General features: G+C 37.5%; 2 protein-coding genes across 2 annotated transcripts in view; one reads left to right on the top strand and one right to left on the bottom strand.

Moving 5' to 3' along the window:
- The window catches only part of nphp3 (nephronophthisis 3), a 150,417-nt gene that overhangs the window by 43,819 nt on the left and 83,973 nt on the right, over positions 1 to 22,625 (top strand). The window contains exons 28-30 of the mRNA XM_069191044.1: positions 776 to 929; positions 11,590 to 11,597; positions 19,450 to 19,549. Coding sequence (XP_069047145.1) covers positions 776 to 929; positions 11,590 to 11,597; positions 19,450 to 19,549 — 262 coding nt within the window. The remainder of the gene's footprint in view (positions 1 to 775; positions 930 to 11,589; positions 11,598 to 19,449; positions 19,550 to 22,625) is intronic.
- Positions 2,814 to 18,543, bottom strand: uba5 (ubiquitin-like modifier activating enzyme 5). The gene is made up of 12 exons (XM_069191042.1): positions 18,242 to 18,543; positions 16,514 to 16,559; positions 16,329 to 16,418; positions 14,771 to 14,880; positions 12,415 to 12,501; positions 11,231 to 11,315; positions 9,851 to 9,955; positions 9,188 to 9,315; positions 8,450 to 8,585; positions 6,975 to 7,050; positions 4,790 to 4,896; positions 2,814 to 3,324 (listed from the first exon to the last, which is right to left on the bottom strand). Exons 1-12 carry the CDS (start codon positions 18,406 to 18,408, stop codon positions 3,238 to 3,240), a joined length of 1,224 nt encoding a protein of 407 aa, XP_069047143.1. The 5' UTR covers positions 18,409 to 18,543; the 3' UTR covers positions 2,814 to 3,237.

Consider the following 22,625-nt stretch of genomic DNA (forward strand, 5'->3'; position numbering starts at 1 on the left):
AAACTTATATAAATTATTGAAATATTAGGCACAACCATTACACTATCCAATAATACTATTTATAGTGCCTTTAAGTGTTTATTTTACAGTGACATACCTAAAGTACCTTTAAATACAATGCAAAACAAAAGTCATTGTGTCCCAATTTAGCAAAACAGGGTTTTAGAGATGTTTATGTATAGGTCATGCAGTATTTATTTTTTGTGAAAAGACACAACCCTGTCAAACCCATTTGACATTCTCAAACAGGCACACTGTGAGTGCAGAGAGGTAGAACACTGTATGTAGTGCTGTGTATTTCCGTAATATCACCAAAGGCTATGTAATGAGCTATGTAACCCAGACAATGCAAGAATTGAATCCCAACCAAACTAGCCTCATAGGCTGGATGAATGAGTTTGTATGAGGTGTATATTTGACACCCCTGGTCTAAGCAGTACTACACATTATATCACTTGTGGCTTTTGTTTTCTCTGTTGTAAATCAATTTGCCACTTATTAATCATGAATAAAATTAGGAAATTACCAGTTGGCCATTTTTTGCAATTTTCCAGATTGATATACCGTTACGTGCACATAAAAGCCATGAGATGCAATGGGATGCTAAAATCATACATTTCATATATGTAATGTGTGTACTGCTAATGTTTTAATGCCGTTGAATTGATTTGCTTTCAATTACCTAGCTTCGCTGTGATATTAACTTGTCTGTTTAAGGATTTGACCTGTGAGCTGCACAAGTTTAAAAGTCGTTCACTGTCAATCTACTTTGCAGTTACGAAGAAGGAGATTTTGAAAAAGCCGCGGAGCTCTATAAAAGAGCTATGGAGATTAAAGAAGCAGAGCCATCGCTGGTCTGTGGAAAAGCCCCGTCCAGACACTCATCCAGCGGGGACACATTCAGTCTGCGGAATGCTCTCCATCCCAACGCCAGCCTAGAGGTCGGGAACAGGTGACCTCTGCTGCACATCCAGAATAAACAGCGTTATTCTTGTACTAGTAGGGGTTACTCACGATGGACATTGTCTCAGATTTAGAATCTAAAGGCATTCATACAAACAACAGTATCCAGATAGTTGTATTTATTGTGCATCTATGGCTCTGTATAGGAACAATGTTACTGTATGTACTGTAGGTCAATGGCCATTGGCATACTTAAGAGGTCGAAGAAGCTGTATACAACTTGATGGATATTATGCTATTGGGAATTTAGACTGTTCAAGTTTTATATAAAGGATGATAACATTTGTTTTATTAATCTTGTACTGCTGCTACTTTTCTACAATTGAACACCATTTAATTACAGAAGTACATCATTTTATGTACCAAATAAGCAATAGTTGTATTGCTATATTTCAAACAATTTGTAACAGAACTGCCATTTTATGTTGTACAGTAAACACTGCATTCCAGCATGTGCAATACATTGTCACTTTTGAGCATTGCGCCACTGATGGCAATATCATACAGTAACAACATAAAAACCTGGAGCTGGAGAACTGGTACTGTTTTGTAAAGCAGCTATGACATTTATTTCATTCTTTGAGTATATTTTATATTATTTAAAAAGTGGTTCTTGTTTTATTGATTGTAAATCTGTCTAGGTTTGGTACATTTCAAGAGTGTTCATAGAATTATTTAAAACTTGTCTTGTTATAATCATGTCTTGTAATTTCCCACACTTGGTCACTGAGCTTCTCAGTGACTGGGTTACTCATGACATCAGTTCTGATGTTGTTAATCTATTTATGCATTAAATTAGTGATTATCAGCCATTGTAACGCACTCCCAAGAAACCACTTTGTAGGTGGTGTGACTTGTTTCAGATTGTCGGATTCTAGTAAAGTCTTAGGCAGAGATACACCTATAACCCCAAATTTCTTTCCATGGGAAAAGCAGTAATTGTTACATCTCTGTAATTTCCTGGTCAATCTCTGCACATGTACCCTGTTAAGGAGATCTAAACTATTCTTGACCTAAAGACAAGGACTGAAAAATCCTTACAACCTATTGATGTTTCTGAGGCTCTACCATATAGAAATCAACAGAAATCCCACAGACCAGAATTGCTATTATTGACATTACAATAGAGAATACCTTATAAATGCATTATTATTAACACATAAAGGAAAGAGTAAAATTACAAACTGTTAATGTCATTACTATTGTGGCACCACTGTTAACCTCCAGAATACAGTGCAGTTCTTTCCCAACTTGACTGTAGGGTTACTTTTGTCTAGTCTGTGTCTATATTAGAGTACACACCATAAAACCTCAGATCGTAGCTACTGTGTCAATATAAAAGCTATTTTACTGATTAAAATTAATTGTTTATAAATGTAGAAGGTTGTTCAGAACAGCTTCATAAACATACAGATATAAAATGCAATATTTGGTGGTGTTTTAAAGGTTAATTCATTGTCATTCCTTTTGTAATCTGGCAAAAAAGTCATATTGTGACTCAGTTGGCTTTAAGCTAAATTTCAAAATCAAATGAGGTAAGAAAATGTAAGCTGTATCACATGATCTGATTTTCAATTATAAGTCCTATGTAAAATTTTCTGATGGGGAAATATGATCAGTTTGATTTTTTTTTTACAATTTCAAAAGAAGTACATGTCCTGTTTGATGTGACTAGCATATTCACAGATGGCATTTTTTTTCATGAAAGGTAACTTGTCCTGTTTTAATGACATTTTATTAAAGATGGACGATTACCCCAACATCAAAATATGTAACTCATTGCTAGCACTGGAGAAAAGATAGCAAAATAAGGGAGAAAATGCATCAATTATAAAAAATAGTTTTGGAAATGAGATAATCTAAGTTTTATTGAAACCTTGTATGCGTATCATAACTTTTAGTATTCAAGCACTTTTAACATGAAGTCTATTAAGACAGAACAGTATGATTTCAGACAGTGCTTTTTAACAGCAGATACAACTATTTGTTTCTATACAGTAAATGCTAACAAGCAAGTCAATATATATTCTCTACACAATAGCGCAAGGTACCTCAGTTTGCATCTCATAATGCATTCCTTCTGCAATGTCAGGCAAGTGTCAATTTTGTCTTCAAAGTAAATTTCCAAAAGGTTTGGACCAATAACTAGGTGTGTCCCACTTGTCTATACCATGTTTAAACGTAGAAACTTTTAAAACAAAGACTTCCTTTTAAAGGAACTTTTCTGATATATTATTTCTTAAATTATTATTGTGCTGAATTAGAAGATGAAGGCTACATTTTTCTCATCTGGGCCATGAGTTCTTCCAAGCTTTGATCCGTCTCTGGTACAGTTTCTCCTTCTGATGTTGCAGTTTCAACCTGTAAAACAGTAACCAAACTTATTAAAAATACACCTTTCACCAGTTGCATCTAAGATAGTGGAAGTTCCCAGTTTTTAACATTGTAAAAAGTAGAGTTTAAGGATGTTGCAAAAAGTAGAAAACCATATACTTAAGGTATTTTGTACTTAGAGGGGCATTTTATGACCTGAAGATGTTTGAGGGGGGAACTGTATAAAGCACAAAGGAACAAGTAATGGTTACATTAATGATTCAAAATCAGATTTCCATCTCTACAGAATCACTTTTTTTCTGTCTTTTTCTTTTATATCTTCTTTTCCCCTACCCTCCGTGTTTAGTTGTTACTTTTGGTAAGATTTTCTTTCTTCCCTCCATGGGTCAGAAAATAAAATAAATAAAAACACTCGGGAGCTGACTGCTGTAACAACGAAGGTGTATTATTTTACATACACAGGAGTTAGTACACTCTGCAACTCACCTCTTTTCCTCTACCTGGTCTGCTTTAATTCTCTTAAGGTACTAGACAGAGGTTGGGGCCAGAGTCTTACTTTATCTTTGATTCATCCGTTTTGCCACTTCAAAACCAGTTTAGGTTAGTTTTGGGGTGACTAGTGTCCTCCAAATAAGGAGTTTTTTTCCAGCTACTCAGTTATCAATCCCTCCTGCTGTCTCATGACCTCCCTTCACCCTCACTCTGTCTAGTATTCTTAATCTCATTATAATTTCTTTCACATTGCTTGTTTGTTTCATTAAAATATGAAAAAGATAAATGTAATAAAATTATTCATGTACGCAGGTGCTTATATGTACGCATATTAAAACTTGTGAACATTTTGCTTTCAAGTAACTCTATGCACCTTGTTTCTTATCATTCAGTTTCATTCGGTTTCTACAATTTCTTCTACAAAGTAATAGCTGACTTCCTCTTAACTTGCGTGTAGTTAGCAGTTGCCATGGTGAGCACTTCCTACCTAAGCTTGCTTGTACAAAAGTTAACGTTTTAAAACTTACAGACAACGCGTACAATGTTCATGGCTCATAACAAATATGTACAAAGTAGGTCTTTAAAATGTTTTTTACTCCAACATTGCTAATGGCACAATTACAGGAAGGAACACTTAATCGTATTTTTTTAAAATTCTCTGTATTGTAGAGCACAATGTTCAAAGGTGATGTCAAGATAAGGCAAGCTTTTTAAAGGTTTATGCAATAAATGGTCATTAGATGAAACACAGTACATCCTAAAGAATTAAAACATTTTAAATTGTCTTTGTAATTTTAATTTGTAAACAGGATATCAATATATAAGAAAAAATAAATTTCTAAAATAAAATGTTTGATTCATACATAATGCTAAATATGTAAGTTAATTTTACATTATCTCACAGTGTCTCCATTCCTCACTTCCAGACTTCACAAAGCTAAGTTATTACTGTTACTTGTACGGGCATGGTAAAGGTTTAGAAAATCTACTGTAGGCCTACCTTTTCTGGAATAGAGTAAGCCACATGGATGCCTTCGGGCAAGTCTGGTACGGGACCGGAGGCAGCCTGCAACTCCTCTTCTGTGACCTCTGAAACCAGCTCTATGCCTGTTGAATATAATGCAAATTTCTACTGTTGCATGGTTGTACTTCCCAGCAGAATCACCTTACTATTTAGGCTCAGTATAATGGGTATTGGACTATACAGCTGTCCCATGCCTTTGATTCAGTAAATATGGCTGAAAATCCAAATGATCAAAAGTGTGGTATTAAGTGTATTAAGCAATAAGCTCAGCCTCTGCAAAATGATTGTCAGCCATGTTAGTACATGCAAAGGTACAAGTAAAGGTTTATTCCATGCTAAAATGAGAAGAAAAGAAACACAACGTTTCGGCTGTGGAGCCTTTGCAGCCTACACACGCTGATGCAGCTACCTACTTGAACATGTTAGTACATGTCCAACATAAATATCCAGACCAACTTATTAGCAGTTCTTCATGAAGGCTATCTTAATGAAGAGATGTAGAGCAGATCAGGGTAAATACATTAACAAGAAAGGAAAGAAAAAGGAAGAAAGAGAAGAAGGGAATCATCATCATTTGTGGTAGGAGAAATGATAGGACTACAAGTGTGTTTTCCTCTTTAGCAGACTGGAGATCAGATCCAGGTGACCTATTAACTGGAATAAATCTTTACTCTTCATAAATGGGCTTACTCTATTATTCATCCACACAGCACCGGGAGGAAACCCACAAGAGCACAGGAAGAACATACAATCTCCATGCAGACAGCACCACAGTGATTGATCCCAGGGCCCAAGCACCATGAGGCAGCAGTGCTAGCCACTGTGCCACCATGCTGTCTCGTATCTATGGAAAGTATAATTCCCTGTGTTATGGCATACACAATCTCAATATCTCCTATCACACCTGTTTACTGGGTGGAGCTAACTGAGTGGCTCTGTGGCTAAGAATCTGCGTCTGTGACTGGAAGGTTGCCGGTTCAAATCCCGCGGTCGGCAGAGGAATCCTACTCTGTTGGGCCCCTGAGCAAGGCCCTTAACCCCAACTGTTCCAGGGGCGCCGTACAATGGCAGACCCTGCGCTCTGACCCCAAGCTTCTCTCCCTGTCCGTGTGTCTGTGTCTCCTTGGAGAAAAGCTGGGGTATGCGAAAAGACAAATTCCTAATGCAAGCAATTGTATAGGGCTAATAAAGAAACATTATAACATTGTTGTTACATTATTATGCTTGGTGTCAGCAAAGGTTCCAGCTTGACTCCTGGCAGAGGCGGGGAGTTTAATTTGTCACATTTGGAATATGGAAATCGGTTCTACTTCATTTGTTAGCATCCTCTTAGAGTTTTAGTCCAGAGCAGGATCATTTTAATAGGATGATGGGTTCCCTCTTTGCCCTTTAAGGTCTTGTTTTTGTCAGGCTTATATAAAAAGAGTATTTTTCCTATGTATAAACCGTGTGTCTATGACACAGTGCAGAGCTGATCAGCTAACTGAGAATGTGTCAGGATGTTTGGTAATTAAGCTGTGAATATGTCCATTCAAATTCATGGGCAGAGCCAAACAAAACACAGACTTGTTTGTGCAATCATGTGAATATTTGGGATTTCCATCATTCAACTTTGCCCCAAACTGTAATTTCTATGGGGCATTCTCAAAATCAAATTATAGCAGGCAAAACAAGTTCCAGTGGCATATCTATCTCTCGAATCCAGGTCATCAACAAGAAAATTCACTGTGCAAGGAACTCAGAATTCTGCTGGATTTGTTGCAAGTAGAGAGGTATTCCTCCTCTTGCAACAATTTCAAGTATCTGAACACAGAAAAGAGTGAGACAACACTATGTTGTTTTTATAAGCTTTGATACTTGAATGCAGTTTGTGTGCAAACATGTTTGATAATGAAGTCATAATTTTTGAGGAAGTGAGTTGACAGACGAAGCCATTACAAGTATATGGCATTTTAAGTTCAGGTAGAGAAGTAGAGAAATGTGGTAATTTGGTGATTATACTTACAAATAATATTGCGATTATATACTTTTTGTATTCTAGAAAATAATGATGCATTGTCTAATTAAGAAAACGAAGCACTGACTGAGCAAATAACACTATCTCCACAGTCCTGGTCTAATATGAACACAACATGAAATTGGTCAGAGGCCATTTCCTTACCCCACTCATTGTCCTCATGAACCACCTGCTCCTCTTCCACCACCACTTCCTGTTTGGGTCTTTCTGCCTCTTTCTTCTGCAGGAACACAAGGCATGACGTTATTATGGGAAATCCCTCAACTTAAACGTCAGTAGCGGTTGTAGGTGTGGAAAAGAGAAGTGGAATTATTATTCTTTTATGTTCACTGCATCAAAAACGCATTCAAAAATTATCCTGTTACTTTTTCTCGAGCAACAACAGCCTGTGACACAAACAAACAAACAAACAAACAAACAAACAAACAAACAAACAAACAAACAAACAAACAAACAAACAAACAAACAAACAAACAAACAAACAAACAAGAAGTTTCTTCAGGGATTCGTGAATTTTACATGTAGTGTTACAGGCTGTGAGACGAGGTGAGCTGTAATCAGCAAACTAGATTGTGTAGCTGCAGCCAGATCAAAAAGGATGACCCAAGTCAGAAGCAACAACTGCCCTGACCGGCCTCCACTTTAGTTGTACCACTGTAATCCTAACATACTGAGAGGTCCTCATTGCTCTGCTGAAAGATTTACACTTCTGCACTGGCTTGTAGAGGAAACAAAATGTTGGCTCAAGGACTTCAATGCTTCAGCAGTGCAATAGTCAGCATTAAGTTCACCATAATGTCTCAATTTTTGCTGCATTTCATTACATCTGTCAGGGCAACATGGCATTCATCATTTTCATATTTTTAAAACAGTTATATGACAAATTTCTTTGCTATGGTTCGGAATCAGTCTTTTCTTTTAGCTTTAACATTGCCTGCTTTAATGCAAAAGTCTTAGGTTTTTTATTTTGACTTTGGAGTGTGGATTTCAAGCACTATCGTCCATAAAGGTTGGATGATAGAATGTTCACAGCTCTTCTTCCGAGTGCCTAATTACCACTATGTGCCTAAATGCCAGTAAGACCAAAACAAATTAACCAATTGTCCCAATACTTCTACTCCTTGAAAATAAAAAAGGATCAACACTATTAGTTTGTTTCATTGACCCAAGAGGTTAGAACTGAAATGACTATTAATTAAAAAAGGAACCATATTGTTTTTGGCAGCAGAAATGATGTAATCAGCCCTCACTGCCAACTAAATATTTAAATGCATATGGCTGTTGACTTCTCAATGCAGAGCTTCACAATGATTGCATCTTCAGACCTATTATGCCACTTTTTAGAGGATCATCATCGATAATGTACATTTATATTTATATTGTCCAGGCAGTGAAAATTAAGAAAAAATATATCCACACTAGCTTTCTGTATCAGGACATCTGTGTGTAATGTCTCTGCCAATCTATTTCACGGAATCAAAATCCATCTAGCAAATAGCTGGACAGATTTATTTATCACTTCCATTAAAGGAACCATATAACATTTCATGTTGCTTTATTGTGTAGATAAACTGCTACAAAATAGTGTATTTTTAAATTGTGGATTAAAAAAAACTTACACTGTATTCCACTTGCTGATTTCTGCAGTGACTGTCACTACATTGGGGGTTCGCCTTCATAGCCATTGTGGGAAAGAAATCCTGCATGGCATTATAGCCCAAGTAGTAACTGACTGTCCCAAAGCCCAAGAGATACCTGAGAAATACAATACAAAGATATATAGTTATAAAAGCACAAGGGTGCACAAAATAATATCTAAGCCAAATCAACTACCATTCTTCAATCAAATCTACTTCTATAGCATAATGGTATAAAAAGTAAACTAACGTAGCATCCAGGAAGCAGATGGTACTGAATATCTGCATCATAATACACTTAATAAACAGGCAGCAAAAATTCTAAACGCATTTTATATACCCGGCTTAATTTTTTTATGTTTTGTACTTCAGAAAACCGTAGAAAAAAAATGAATAAACCCAATACACTTCCGATAAGAGCTGAATATTTACTTGTGGTAATGCTGCTTCTATTTCAGTCAAGAATCCTTCATTAGGAGGTCTCTGATGAAGGGCTCTTGACATTGAATCAGCGACATCCTCTTTGTAATAAAACACTGAACTTGTTCAAGCAAGCGTATTCTTCCATTTCTTTCTTTTTTCCCCGTAGTTTTAAAAGATATTGCTTGTCAGTTGCAAAAAGGAATGAAAACATTGAGATAGAAAAATATAAGAATTCTGTTCGCAGCACTACGCTGGGTCCAAGGGGGGAAGAGAAGAGAAATGAAGCCTGCTGCTCACTTCAGTGTGTTCTGCACAAGGAGTCCAGCCACTACGCCCATGGTGGTGGGGAGACTGGCGGCACACACTCCATCTCTCTTCAGAGTCTTCTCATCTATGTTGGCAGCCACCACCAAAGGGGGAGCACACTGGAACAAAGTCAATCCATCGGCATGAAAATACTCGCTCACGCAAAACATACTCTAGAGCCTTCTAAGTTTCTTTAAACTGTAAGCCTTTTCATTCAAATGGAGTGACCCTCATACACAGCACTTTATGTCAGTAACTGCACATTCATTGATTTCTAGTTTATAAACGGAGCTTAAGATATGTTTTTTACAAGAATTACAAGTACAATGGGGTCTGTGTAATTACCGCATGTGAAAATTAAAAGATTTAGCGCAATACACAGCGCCAGGGAAAACAAAGTACAAGTGTAAGCAAGACTGAAAAGACACTCCTTTGTAGGAATTTATATTTTATTCAATTATATCTACATTTTCCATCATAACGCCCCTTTCATACAGTATATTGAATTACTTTACGGGACATTTGTCCTTTCATTTCTTGTGCTATATGTCTTTTTAACTGTACTAATGTCATAAAGCTTATATTTCTTTCAACCTTTAACAAAATAATTGTTATTTTATAAATTTTTGCTTCAAAACGTTTTTAATTACATACGGCAAAGCAAGCTGTTTCCCCAGGAATCATGAGCTGGATGTGTCCCGACACGGCATTCTCACTGACTCCAGACTCCATCCAGACTTGGCCAAGCTCATTACATGCCTGCAAAGCACACAAACATTAATGGCCCATTTTCACAAAAACGGCATTGTCGTCTGCTGAAGAAACAGTTCCTTCTCTTTAAAAATAAATCCCCTCAGGAATGGGCAGAGGAGATGTGAATAAAATGTGGTGGTTTGCAGCTGTTCTATTACTTCAAAACAGCCGCAATACAGTAGTTTAATTCTATGAGCACATAGTCCAATATAGCTGATTATTTAAAGTGTAGGGGAGTATCGAAAAATATTCCAATTTTACTAACGCTATGCAGACACTGCAAGTAACCACTTATTTATTATTTTACTTGTATTTTTTTTTACTTATTAAGTATTTTTACTTGTATTTCTTCTAAATACAAGTAGCTCACTGGTCCAAGTACCATAAGAAGTAATTTCATAAAGGACTTATACTGAAAAAGTTTGTGGTCTGTTCATAAAATCATGACTCTCTGTGTAATGAAATGTATTCTACTCTCATACTTCAGTCCACTTAACTTACTTTCCATTAGGCTTCCAAGCTGAACTTTTAATAGGAGGAAACTTACAAGACTCCCATTAGATAGAGATTGCTTCCGTTTTTTATAGGCTCTTGAGTAAATTGCACTCATGATCCATAAAAGCAATGTACTGTATCTACTATGCCTGAAGGATCCATCACATATTGTTGATCTAGATAGACCTGCTCTGCTGTTAGATTTCCTTGTTTAGCTTTCCCAGGAGGTCTCTCATCCAGGTACTGGCCAGGCTCTCGCCTAATGAGCTTCAGCGGGTGTTATCTTCACCAATTTACACTTGTGAGTTTAAGTTTCAACAAATCAAACTGCAAACAAACTGGCAGCAACTTTTCCATTGGCGTTCTTCTGTCAGGTAGGATGTCCCAAAATGTCTGACTCTTGCTTTCTCTACTCCAAAATGACTTATTGACAAACACTTTTTTTTACTCGACAACACCTCTGTGAGCTATGATCCTAGGGTGTATGTTCTTATTGTCCTTCTTTTATATGTGTCAAAATAAAATAAAATAGACTGAATTATAGGAAATAAAAACATGCAGATTACAAGATATTTCTCCAGCTGCATCCCACTTGAATGCATCATATTTCATTCTGTATCTCATTCATTGAGTATGTACTGTATTCTGCACTATTTAAATGCCTATATTGCTCAAGAATGAAAGTTGCTATACTTCTGATGATTTCCTTTTGTGCACAAATGTTGCATTCCAAACATATTTCACATTAATTCATAATGGTAAATCCCGTGAAGCAGGAATACTCACTGTGTTGATTGCCATACGAGCTTCGAAGTTGTCCACACAACTCAGGAGAAGGTCTACAGGTTTCCCTTCTTCCATTCCCCCTTTACTGCAACAATTGCAATCATTACTATTGACAAGCCATTACCAAAACTAGTATATATACAGTACGGTACTTTACATTTCCTTGTGGTTACATAACAGAAAGTCTACAGCTCAGTGAGGACAGAAGTCAAGAGTTTAACAACATCTCTAAAGAAAGGAAACTGCATGAACACCTTTTTGAAATGTAAGAAATATTAGAGACATTGTTCAGTTCAGTTTTTTTGTTATAGGCACAAGTGCAACGAAATGCTTATTTACATGTATGCTCCGATACAAAGACATTAATGTTGTATGTATGTTGAGATTTAATGTAGATAATATTTGTATACAATCTTTTACTTGTATTTTAAAGATTTTAATATGTTGATAATCACAATTTTGTGTACTCACTTTAACATGAGTATTATACATATTCCTTCTTAAGACTTTCAAGTTAGCCATGTCCAACTGCCTGCTATTTTATGTTTATATTTTCATGATACCAATATATCAATGTTGCCATATATAGTCGGTTAATTAGAAAAAATGTAAATCTTTCATTAAATGCAGTCTCCAAAGAAACAAGACCAAGAACATATAAAAAAATGTTAAAGATGTAAAAAAACAAACAGTTTCTTTAATGTATTGCAATAGAAATTGTTGTTAAGGTTATGAACAATCCCAACAGGCAAAATGACTCACTTTAGGTACATTGGGTTCAATTTCCAAAATTTCAGGATTTGAAAACCAAGGCTTCAGATTTCATATGCATTTGCAAATAGGAAAACACCACTTGAATGTCTTTTCTAGAAATCAAAAATGGTGGACCATGTGTAACACTGTACACAGCATTTAACATCTGTTCTGTCGTTAGAGTCAAAGAAGGACTTTTTTTTTAAATGTCAGAATTTGGATTGATAAGCTTCTTATGATGTTTAGGATATAACTGCATTTGTATTTTTTTTTATGAAACATTTATCCAGCACTCCTCCATATGTCTGTGGCTAAACAATTCAGAAGGAATGTAAGAATGTGATGCATGATTCATTACTGAAAAAGACATTGAATTAACGTCTTGTACAACATAAAGCAAATCCTCATTTCAGTAACATCAGGGAACCCACCTTATTCGCGCCATGAAATGTGCAAAATTGTCCACTGTGGTGATGTTGTAGTTATGAATCTCAAACTTCACATCTGGATTGATGTTTCTGTTAACAGATTTATGACAGTGTAACTAATTTTTGCATTGTAAAGTCAGATAATCAAATCAGCGTTACCATTTTTGACTTACATAACACAGGAGATGAATTTGCAGCTGCTTTAAGTTATATCAATGAAAACAAAATTAGGTCCTACAGTCATTCTTCTAGATAAAGATCACCAGTAAATAGAATGAATAAACTGTAAACATATCAGGATTTCTGATATGCTGATATTCAGACCTACTACCCGTGCCTTGTACTGAATTGATAAGCCCCTACTCAAATGTAACTTCTCTGTTCAATGCCTGTTTGTTAAGACTGTCATCAATACATCAATGACATTGGATATTGTTCCCAAATGCCTGAAGTGTAATATCACACCTGTAACAAAAAGTATATCTGATATGGACCCCGAAGTACTTAAAAACTACCGTTTTGCTTCTAATTTGTCTTTTCCAAGTACTCAGAGGCAGCTGAATTACAATCTCATTTTCCACTTTAAATAAGCTCTCTTACCCTTCTCATTTAGGGATTAGACAGTGACATATTACTGTAAAAGCTCTTGTTAAAACCATTAAAGATTTTTTTATGACATCAGATTCCTGCTTAATAATCTCTATAATATTAATTTCCTTCTAAATTTAGGTTCAGTTTTTGATACATTTATCAAGGCATCAACCTGGACCGTACAAAACATTGTCTACAGATCTCTGGTTCTACACTACACTTATATGGCTCCTGTTTGTCTATCTATGCCCAAATCTTTCATTTATTTTTTTAAATTTGATGTTGTCTCTCGTACTCGGGCTGTTTCCTAAAGGTACTGTGGTGGGATCTTAGCTTTTTTGTATTTAGATTTTGCCTGGTGCTCAGTTCATTCCCATCATTCAACATGGATTTCAGTGAGCATTACACCTTACAGAGTGATGTTAGAGTTTCTGCAGTTTATGGGTGTATGCATCCTTAAGATATGGATTCACCAGACCTTTCTTAAGCTAAACTGTGACATGACTGATGTTATGTTTAAAGAGCCTAGTAAATTTGGTGACTTCAGTGTTGTTGATAGTACTAAACTCAGATCTTCAATGGAAGTTAAAAACCCTGTTGGTACTTTTATTTCTTTGTTATCATTAGAGGCAGGTTAGAAACAACATAAGCGCTTAGTTAAAACGCTTTAATATATGCCTCTATGGGAAGTAGCTTTATTTAGTATATTCTGGCTAGTGCTGGGTGATAATTCGATAACAATAATTATCGCAATATAATTTTCCCCGATATAATTTTAACAAATGTTCGATAAATGTTCGATGTATGTTTATGCTTTGCGCATGATATGCGCATGCGCACAAAATACTGCACGAGGGCGCGTGCATGTGTGCACCGGGCAGCTAACAAAGTGATGTTTACCCACACGGTGGTGGCTGATAGGATTGTAGTTAGAGTGGAGAAATGAGCGACACTGAAGCAAATGTAGTGCTGCCAATGACCAGCTCAAAGAGTTGTTTAATTTACCAATTAACTGTCTGGTTTCTTCAACTTTCACCCAGGAGAAAAAAATCTGCCTTTAAACTTGAAAGAAATAATGATTTGACATTTATTGTGATAATTATCGATATCGACTGATATAAAAAACTTTTATATGAAAATATGTTTTTGGCCATATTGCCTAGCCCTAATTCTGGCTATTAAGTACATAACTGCAGAAACTTGAGAAAGACAAATAGAGGAAAATACTTGGTTGTTGCAAATTTCCAGATTTTTGAACCAGATAAAATGCAGAATGTTGCCCCCCTTTTCATAATGGTTTTTATATAGTTGAGATCACTACTCAACTATATAAATGACTACTGAGATGACAATGTACTGAAAAATATGCTGATTAAAACAAAGGCAAACTTGTCTAAGTTACAAAATTCACCTACTCTCCCTTTCACTACTATACGCACATAATGCTTTTAAACTTTACCTATGGAATCAGACACTACTGAAATGGACAGTATGCACCACAAATCTTACACCACCTATTAAATTGTGTGCTAAAAAATAATTATATTTGTATGGCAAAATATAGATGTTAAACAAACTGGAATTGCTGGTACTGTAACCCAGTTGATCAAGGACAACTAGTTAACAATAAGGGACTTGATCTGTAAATTAGAAAAACAGGAGCTGGAAGAGCTCAGGCCTGAGGTGCTCGGACTATAACATGACAAATATCCATACTTTTCTCCAGCCCCCTTCCCTGCCCTACATTGCGAAAAAACAGACTCTTTACCTCAGCGTGTGTTCTGCTGCTTCCACTTTGCTCAGCCCAGCTTGATGGGGCTGGAAGAAAAGCCTGTTCATGTTTGCCAGTTCTACTTTGTCATAGTCAAAGAGCAGCAGCTGCAATGGAAAACAAGAAAATAGGTGACTCACAGACTAATGCACCACTACCACAGAACTCAGAAATCTGTGCTAACAGGACACTACGTTCTCTAGCCCACGAACATTATGCGAACATGTTTTAAACTTAATATTTCATTCAAAATGTGTATGTTCAAACCGAAGACTCCTAAGGGTAGGTTAGAGTAATGGTCATCAAAAACTAAAGAAAAAAATGAAAAATGGCAATGGCAAAAGTTCTCAGACAAACTTGTAAGCTCAATAATTGGTGAAATTAGTCACAAGTCTTTTTAAGTAAGTACCACCTTTGCCCACTCTTCTTGGCAAATTGGTTCATGCTCTCTCTGGTTTCTTAGGATCCATTTATGGAACATCTTTCCTGTGTCAATAGAATTCAAGTTATGACTTTGACTGGGCCACTCAAGGACATTCACTTTCTTATTCCGAAGCCACTCTAGAGTTGCTTTGGAATTGTGTATTGGGCCAGTGTCCTACAGAAAACAGAATTCTTGTCCCTGTTTTTGGTCTGAATCAGGTTCTTTAATATTTTCCAGTACTTTGCTCCAATCTACCTTCCCAGTACCTGCTGATGAGAAGCAGAACTATAACATAATACTGCCACCACCATTCTTGACAGTAGGGATGGTGTTAACTGAGTGATACTTTATGTTGGGTTTGCATCACATTTAACACTTTGCATTTTGTCCAACATGTTCATATTTTGCAAAGGAACAAGTAATAGGCTTATTCCATGCTGAAAAGAGAAGAAAGAAAACACAACGTTTCGGCCGTGGAACCTTCTTCATGTTCATATTTTGTCTTGTTAGACCACAAAACTATTTACCGTATGTTTGTAGTATCACTTAGGTGCTTAATTTCTAACTGGACTCGTCCTTGTCCAGCTGCTCAGGTTTGGGAGACAACTTGATCTACATAGTGTTTGAATGTATTCCACTTCTTATTGATTAATGTCACCGTGCTGAAAAAAAAACCATGCTGGTTTATACAGGTTTATCCCTGATTTGTTTTGAAAGCTTCTTTATCTTCATGGTTAATTCTCAGCTTCAGTTTCACTACCTGATTGAGGGATCAAAGATACAGGTAATTTCTTTTCTGAAATCATGTGAACCGCTACTATTGCACATAGAAACAACCTAACTGTTGCTCACTAAGATCATTTTATGCACCTTAATGATCAATTCTATAAAAATAATATGAATACTGAATTGTGCAAAACTGAAGTGTTCATAGAAGGGATAGACGTGGATTAATGGTTATGGATGTTCAGTTGATGAAATATTTTCTGTATTGACTCGTTCTATTGACTCTATTGCATTTGCAATGACTATCATCTCAACAAGGCATTGCTGGGCCCTCAGGCTTTTCCTAGGAACCGTATAGGGTACAGTCAGTGAACTTCTAAAATGAAAAACAAAATTCTGCATTACCTTACCAATGCCACATCTTGTGAGCATTTCTGCAGTCACACTTCCAACTCCGCCGACTCCAACCACGGCAACAGCAAAGGTGCGTATTTTCTGTAAGTTGTAAAAACATTTTAATCAATCATGAATGATCAACTTTGGCACAATTATGATTTAACAACAAGTAATAGATTAAGTGCTGAACTTACCTCATAATCTTCAACAATGCCCATTCGTTTTAAAGCCATGAGACGACTGCAAGACAGATGAAAGTAAAATAAAAAATAATGTATCAAACTACTGGAAAACTAGGGACTTATAACAGTTAATACCTACAGTAAATCACAATGGACTAATACTGAACAAAGCAACTTGAAAGAACAGAAACAGAACCTGACTCCCAGCACATAAGCAACAGAAAACCACTGGACTTCCAGGGAAATTACAGGGATTCCAATTATCACCATCAGGAGCAGCAACCCTGAGTTCCCACCAAGTTAGTTCCCTTTTAAATGGCTAACGTCTTATGCAAAGGGTTCAGGAGTCTGACCAGTCTGTGTTAAGAGAGCCCCAAACCCAGACACCCAAAGTGTAATAATAACAACAACACCGGGATCTGGAGCTCCCGGCCAATCATGAGGCCATTCTGCACATTGGCCTGGTTATCTATTAGCATGAAGGGCAGCTGAGATTCCCACTCCGGTTTATATACTGCAGTGAGAGTGGTAATGTTGTGGCCAGATTTCTGTTTAAGCTTTCCACCTGCCTGTCAGTTTTGACAATGCAGAGTGCTGCTCTTCCTCAGTCTTGGGAAGCCCCATGATTCAAAGCTTTTCCCCTATTGTGTGGAGCCTCATGATGAAGTAGTCCATGGTCACTAAGCTCCCTGTCTCTGTGCACACGAGGTGTTGGGAGTGGTGCACTGGATTGCCATGTGGAGCCTTTTTGAGCTAGACTGGTGTAACGGGTAGGGAAAACGTCTCGAGTGTTCAGGTGGCACTCCCCCAGTAGAAGTAATGACACAGAGTCTTGGCAGTTCCAAACTACTTGCTCCAAGATGTCCCCTGTATGGCTCATGCTGCCGCCTTCCTCAGTGGCTGGGCCACAACAGCTGCCAGCATCGCGCTGCTATGGCTGGTGTCTTCAAGTGTCAAAATTAAATCAGTTCTTTTAGGACCAGAAAGTTTCACAGTGCGACTGGGCACTTCACCACCTCAGGGGTAGGAGATCCTCTCAGATGCCCACTTTCCACTTATCAATCATCAGAGCAGGGCCTCAGTGGGAATAATGTCAGCAAGGGTGGCTTTAGGCTGCATCAAAAAGCTTCAGGTTTACGATGGCCTTGCTAAAGGTAATTTGTGTACATCAGCAAGACATCTAGATAGACAATAAAAGTTGACAGGGGCTCATGGCTTTAATCTAGTTCCATCAATCATTCAAAAGTAGCGAGAGTGTTGCTGACATCAAAGACAATCCATATCAATAGCCACATGCATCTTCCCTTGAAAAACTCCCAGGTAGGTTTCAGGTACCAAGTCGACATGCCAATATCCACCACTCTGGTACATTAAGTTGAACCAAAACACAACTGGAGACCAGCGGCCTGTTAATTCCTCCATATGGTCATAGATCCAGATGAGTTTAGTTTGTTATTCTGCACACAATTTATAACACACAGGATTAAGGACAGACTACGCACCCCTCGTGGTGAATGTTAGTTTAGTTTAAGAAGAGAAGATCGAGAAGAAAGGTTCTGTAATAGGAGGAGAAATTAAATGTACAAGCTATGTAAAAGACAAGGACGAGATTTGTGATTTTTGTTAATAATGTGCACTATTGCTAACTACATTTATTACAATAATGTAGGATAATTAATTCTTAGGGAGGTAGGAGCGATAATATACAATGTTATAACATCGATGCTGAGCACTGTTTACCTGTATGGATTTGAGTCCACTACTTCTGCGCTCATCTTCTCAATCCTGGCTCTGGCTTGTGGCTCTTTACCGGTAGCATCACCCTCTGCACTTCGTCTCTGTTTACATTTAATCAACTCGTTTTCTAATTCCCTAACGCGAAGCTTTAGTTCTTCAACCGTAGACATATTTATTAATTAATCCCCAAATCCAAATATCACAAACAAGTTGTGCTTCTCAATATATCAATCTCCTGATTTGGACACGTCTGCACTGTAGAAATAACAACCGGCTACCTGAAACCGTCTCCCTTTTCTGTCCGACCAGCAACAAACCTCCGCAAGAAATGCTCCACCCTTACGTGAAATAAAGTAGAAGTTTCATTTAGGGCGACAATAAAAGTGTTCAAAACGTTATTTTTATGTTTTTAATCAATCAGATATTATAAAACAATTTGAGTGTTATTTGTCTCCTGATGTTGCTTAGATTTTCATTTACAGTAAAAATTGAAATAGTTTACACTATTTATATTTTAATTACTTATCTGAAGTCTTTGTTTTAATAACAACAAATACATTTTCATTGTAAAGTATAAATATATTGTACATTTGTCTACATAGGTTATCTTGCAAGTAACTTTATATAACACTAAAAAGGAACTCCCCGTTTTGTTATTCGTGTTTACCCGAATTGTATATGCGGACGTACGTGAACTCTGGACTTTGGACATGCGATATATCGTTTGTCTTTCCAATTAGGAGAAAACAACTTTATCTTTTTAAGCTAAACATGGAAGAAGAAATAACTGTTGTCCGAGAACAGCACCGTTTCAATGTCGGGGCCTTGCAAAAGTATTTATGTGACAATATACAGGGGATTTCAACTAACAATACTATTACTGTCAGGCAATACAAGTAAGTTTAACATTCTATATCAATTGAAATTGTACCAGTTATAATTTGTTTTAAAGATTGACATCTAATTTAATTCCTTGTTATTCATTTGTATTTTTTATTTGTAGTTTATATGAATATTTTTTTAAAAATCATGTTTTCGGAGTTGCACTGAACTAGCAACTCTTGTCGCTCAAGTTATTTTAACAAAACTGTCTCTAAAATACGTTGTTGCTAACTGGAAACGAATTCAAGTTTTCTGGTAGGGTTGACGATTGAGGTGACAATGAGTGTGCACTTTGCAATCAATAGGCTTACTGTAAATCTGTCTTACAGATCAGGGCAGTCCAACCCTACATTTCTTCTGGAGACAACGAATAAGAATTACGTTCTGAGGAAAAAACCTCCAGGACAACTCCTGCCAGGGGCACATAAGGTACAATACGTGAACATTCACTGACCAAACTGTCAGTACTGTCCCTTGCACTAAATGTGCACAGTACTTACATATTTTTCATAAAGATGCACATTTTGCGATTTCACCACACTTCCTTTATTTTTGTTTTCTCAAGTTGCAGTACACTAATTAACATGTAAACCATATTGTACTACGTTGGGAACACAGTTGTTGTGGCAATGCTTATTAATAATACAGGAATTAAGTTTGCTGTCACCCCCCGCGGTCTCTCACCCTCATCTATGTGGTGCTGGACACAGAGAGGCCGTTCCATGTGGTTCAGATTGAAGGTGTTTTTCTGTTTGATAGAGTTTTCTGATAAGGAACAGCTGCCAGAGCAGAGATTCTCCAGCCACCCTAATAAATGGTAATCTCTGGTGCCTTTCTGTCTAGGAGATTCCAAGGGAGAGTCTCATCTTAGAACCCTAAGGTCAGAGAGCATTGTTACTCATTCTCCACCTTGATCAGCCAGTCAGGAACTGGTAGAGCAGGGTAACCCCAAGTGGGCCTCGAAAAGCCTGCAAAGCTTTCAACCAACGTAGTTCCTCCAGATAAAAGAGGCAGCTCAGGGCACAGAGGGAGCCCCTCCGGGACGTTCTCGGACTCGGCCCGGACAATCAAGTGGCGACCAGTGTGTCCGTGTGCCAGGACTTTACTTTGTTCTAAGAGTCGAGACTGGAGGTCACCCGCGCATAACCAACGGATCCGACCAAGGTAGCCCAGCAGCAAGTCTCGTGAACCCACCGCGAACACTCGCCCGATCAACAAGTGAACTATGGTTGGAACTGTCAACAGCTGAATCTTAGTATTCAGGACTAGCGCTACATCGGGAACGAACCGGTCTTCTTCTCGTCTAAAGAGTGCGACTTGCTTGGACCCGCAGTCACTTTCCATGTGCACAAACTCTGCTAGCTCAGCCAGGACTGACTAGCCAGGTCTTCAGAGAGGCACTGCCAGCGCGCTGCAGCAGGAATCTCTCCCTCCTTCTCCCACACCTCCAACCACACCAGGACAGACTGGCACCGAGCCAGAGGATGCCAATTGGATGCAGCAACAGCTTGTCGCTGTTCCTTTTGTGTCCGCTGGAAATCTGAATCCACAGAGATTGGATGAGTATTCAACATTCTGCATTACAGCTCGAGAATTCAATTGTTACCTCAATCCCAGTTGGTGTCAACTTAATTCATATGAGTGATGTACTTGCTTTTGAGTATCTAGTGTAGAAGTTGTAATCAAATAGCAGAAAATTTAGGAAGGGCAGAAAAGAGAAAACATCTGTGAGAGTGTTCATGCAGTGCTGAATGTGTAGTGCTTATAGATGTCCTACAGGTTAGAGCATGGAGACATTGAAATTTTACTAATCTTTGTAGGTAGTATAAGTACTACTATGGAAAGTTTTTCTTATTTAAGATTATGCATTAATTAACATGACACCGGACTGGACAGTGTTTTCATTCAAATTTGGATCCACGACCTGCCAGTATAATCACAAATAAAGGTGCTTTTTTGAACAATAACTGTCTGAGTACATTTTTGTATGGTTAGTACAATGTTAAGATGATCTTTTCATAAATGTATGGAAGCACCCTGAAAGAGAATCCTTTCTATGGATTGTGTACAACGTTCCAGCCCCAAGTTGTTTGTATGTCTTTGTGCTAAGGGTGATCACATGGATATTGAACTGTTTTGAGGGGTCCCTGAGTGACTGGATCCATGCTGTCCATAGCACATGCGACTATGTTATTACTGTCTCATGGAGGGGTTTAGGAGGAATTGTACCTGTGTCACTGTCACTGTGGCTGTGCAGATAGAAGTTTAGTTGTGATGTCTAGTTATTTTAGTTTTTTTTCTAAGATGCTAAGTTGCATTTTTAAAATCAGCATTTCTAAAACAGCAATCAAACATGTACCTTAAAGCATCACAAAAATATTCATCAAACATTTTATCTTAAGCGTGTACTTCCAGATGTTTTTACATGGGAATATCACTTGTTTTGGGGACTGAGAAGGTTGGTAGCAAAAAGCTCATTACCTTTTTTTTTGCTAAATTGGTCAATTTCCTCTCCTTTATCTCTTTAAATGACTGGTACTCAAAAGAAGACTCATTGTCTGCAGTGTCTTTAGTCAAATCGGGACTGTTTGCAATGCAGGATCTGGATAAGAAGATGGATGCCATCTTGTAAATAGTGGATTATTACCAGAACAAAAAAACAGCAGAAAGAGATGGGAAAGAGTGTCACATCTTATTGTTAAAGGTAGTTAATAATCACACTGCCTGTCTTGTAAGGAGGAGGACAATTCACAGAAGAAGCACATCAGGCTGTTCAGACTGCTAGACGGGAAGGAAGGTTATGATGCAGGTGGCTTCTTGTAAAACAAGCTGCTTAAGTGTTTTTTCACTATAAAGGGGAATTGTAGCACTATTTCTATATTTCGGGGTTAGAAGAAGGCATTAACAAAGTCAACCCAGTGGGCTTCTTCAACACAAACCAAACAGAACACATGGGGACTAGGTGAATGTACAATTAAGGGAGAATAGTAGGCACTGCTTAATCCGAAGGGCTGTGGGACTGTGAAACAAGCTACAGTACTCAGCCATGTGATACAGGCCTGGCTTCATTTAAGACATTGTTGGATGAGATCCTTGGATCACTTAACTACTAAGTACTAAATGGATTACATGGGCCAAATGGCCTAAAATCTCATTTGTAACCTTTGTTATGTATTTATGTTCATGTTGGTCCTATGTTTGCAGGTTTTCTAGATCTCTTCAGAGCCCTAAAACTGAATGATCTAGAAGAAGGAGCTGCTTTAGGCTTTAGAGTTGAAATGGGGTAAAAACCTGCAAACACAGTGGTCCTCCAGGATTATGATTGCTTTTCAGTGTCTAAGATTATGATCTTCTGTATGTACATCTGTAGTCTAATAGAAAACAACCCCCCAGCCCTAGGTGAATTTGTCTTAGTTATAATGCTTCCTCAAAAGATGGTATACCTGTAATTTCTAATTACATGCTTACCAAATATTGCAAGGTTCTGGGCTAATTAACAGCTTGG

This window comes from Lepisosteus oculatus, chromosome 6 (assembly GCF_040954835.1).
Source record: "Lepisosteus oculatus isolate fLepOcu1 chromosome 6, fLepOcu1.hap2, whole genome shotgun sequence".
NCBI classification, from domain to species: domain Eukaryota; kingdom Metazoa; phylum Chordata; class Actinopteri; order Semionotiformes; family Lepisosteidae; genus Lepisosteus; species Lepisosteus oculatus.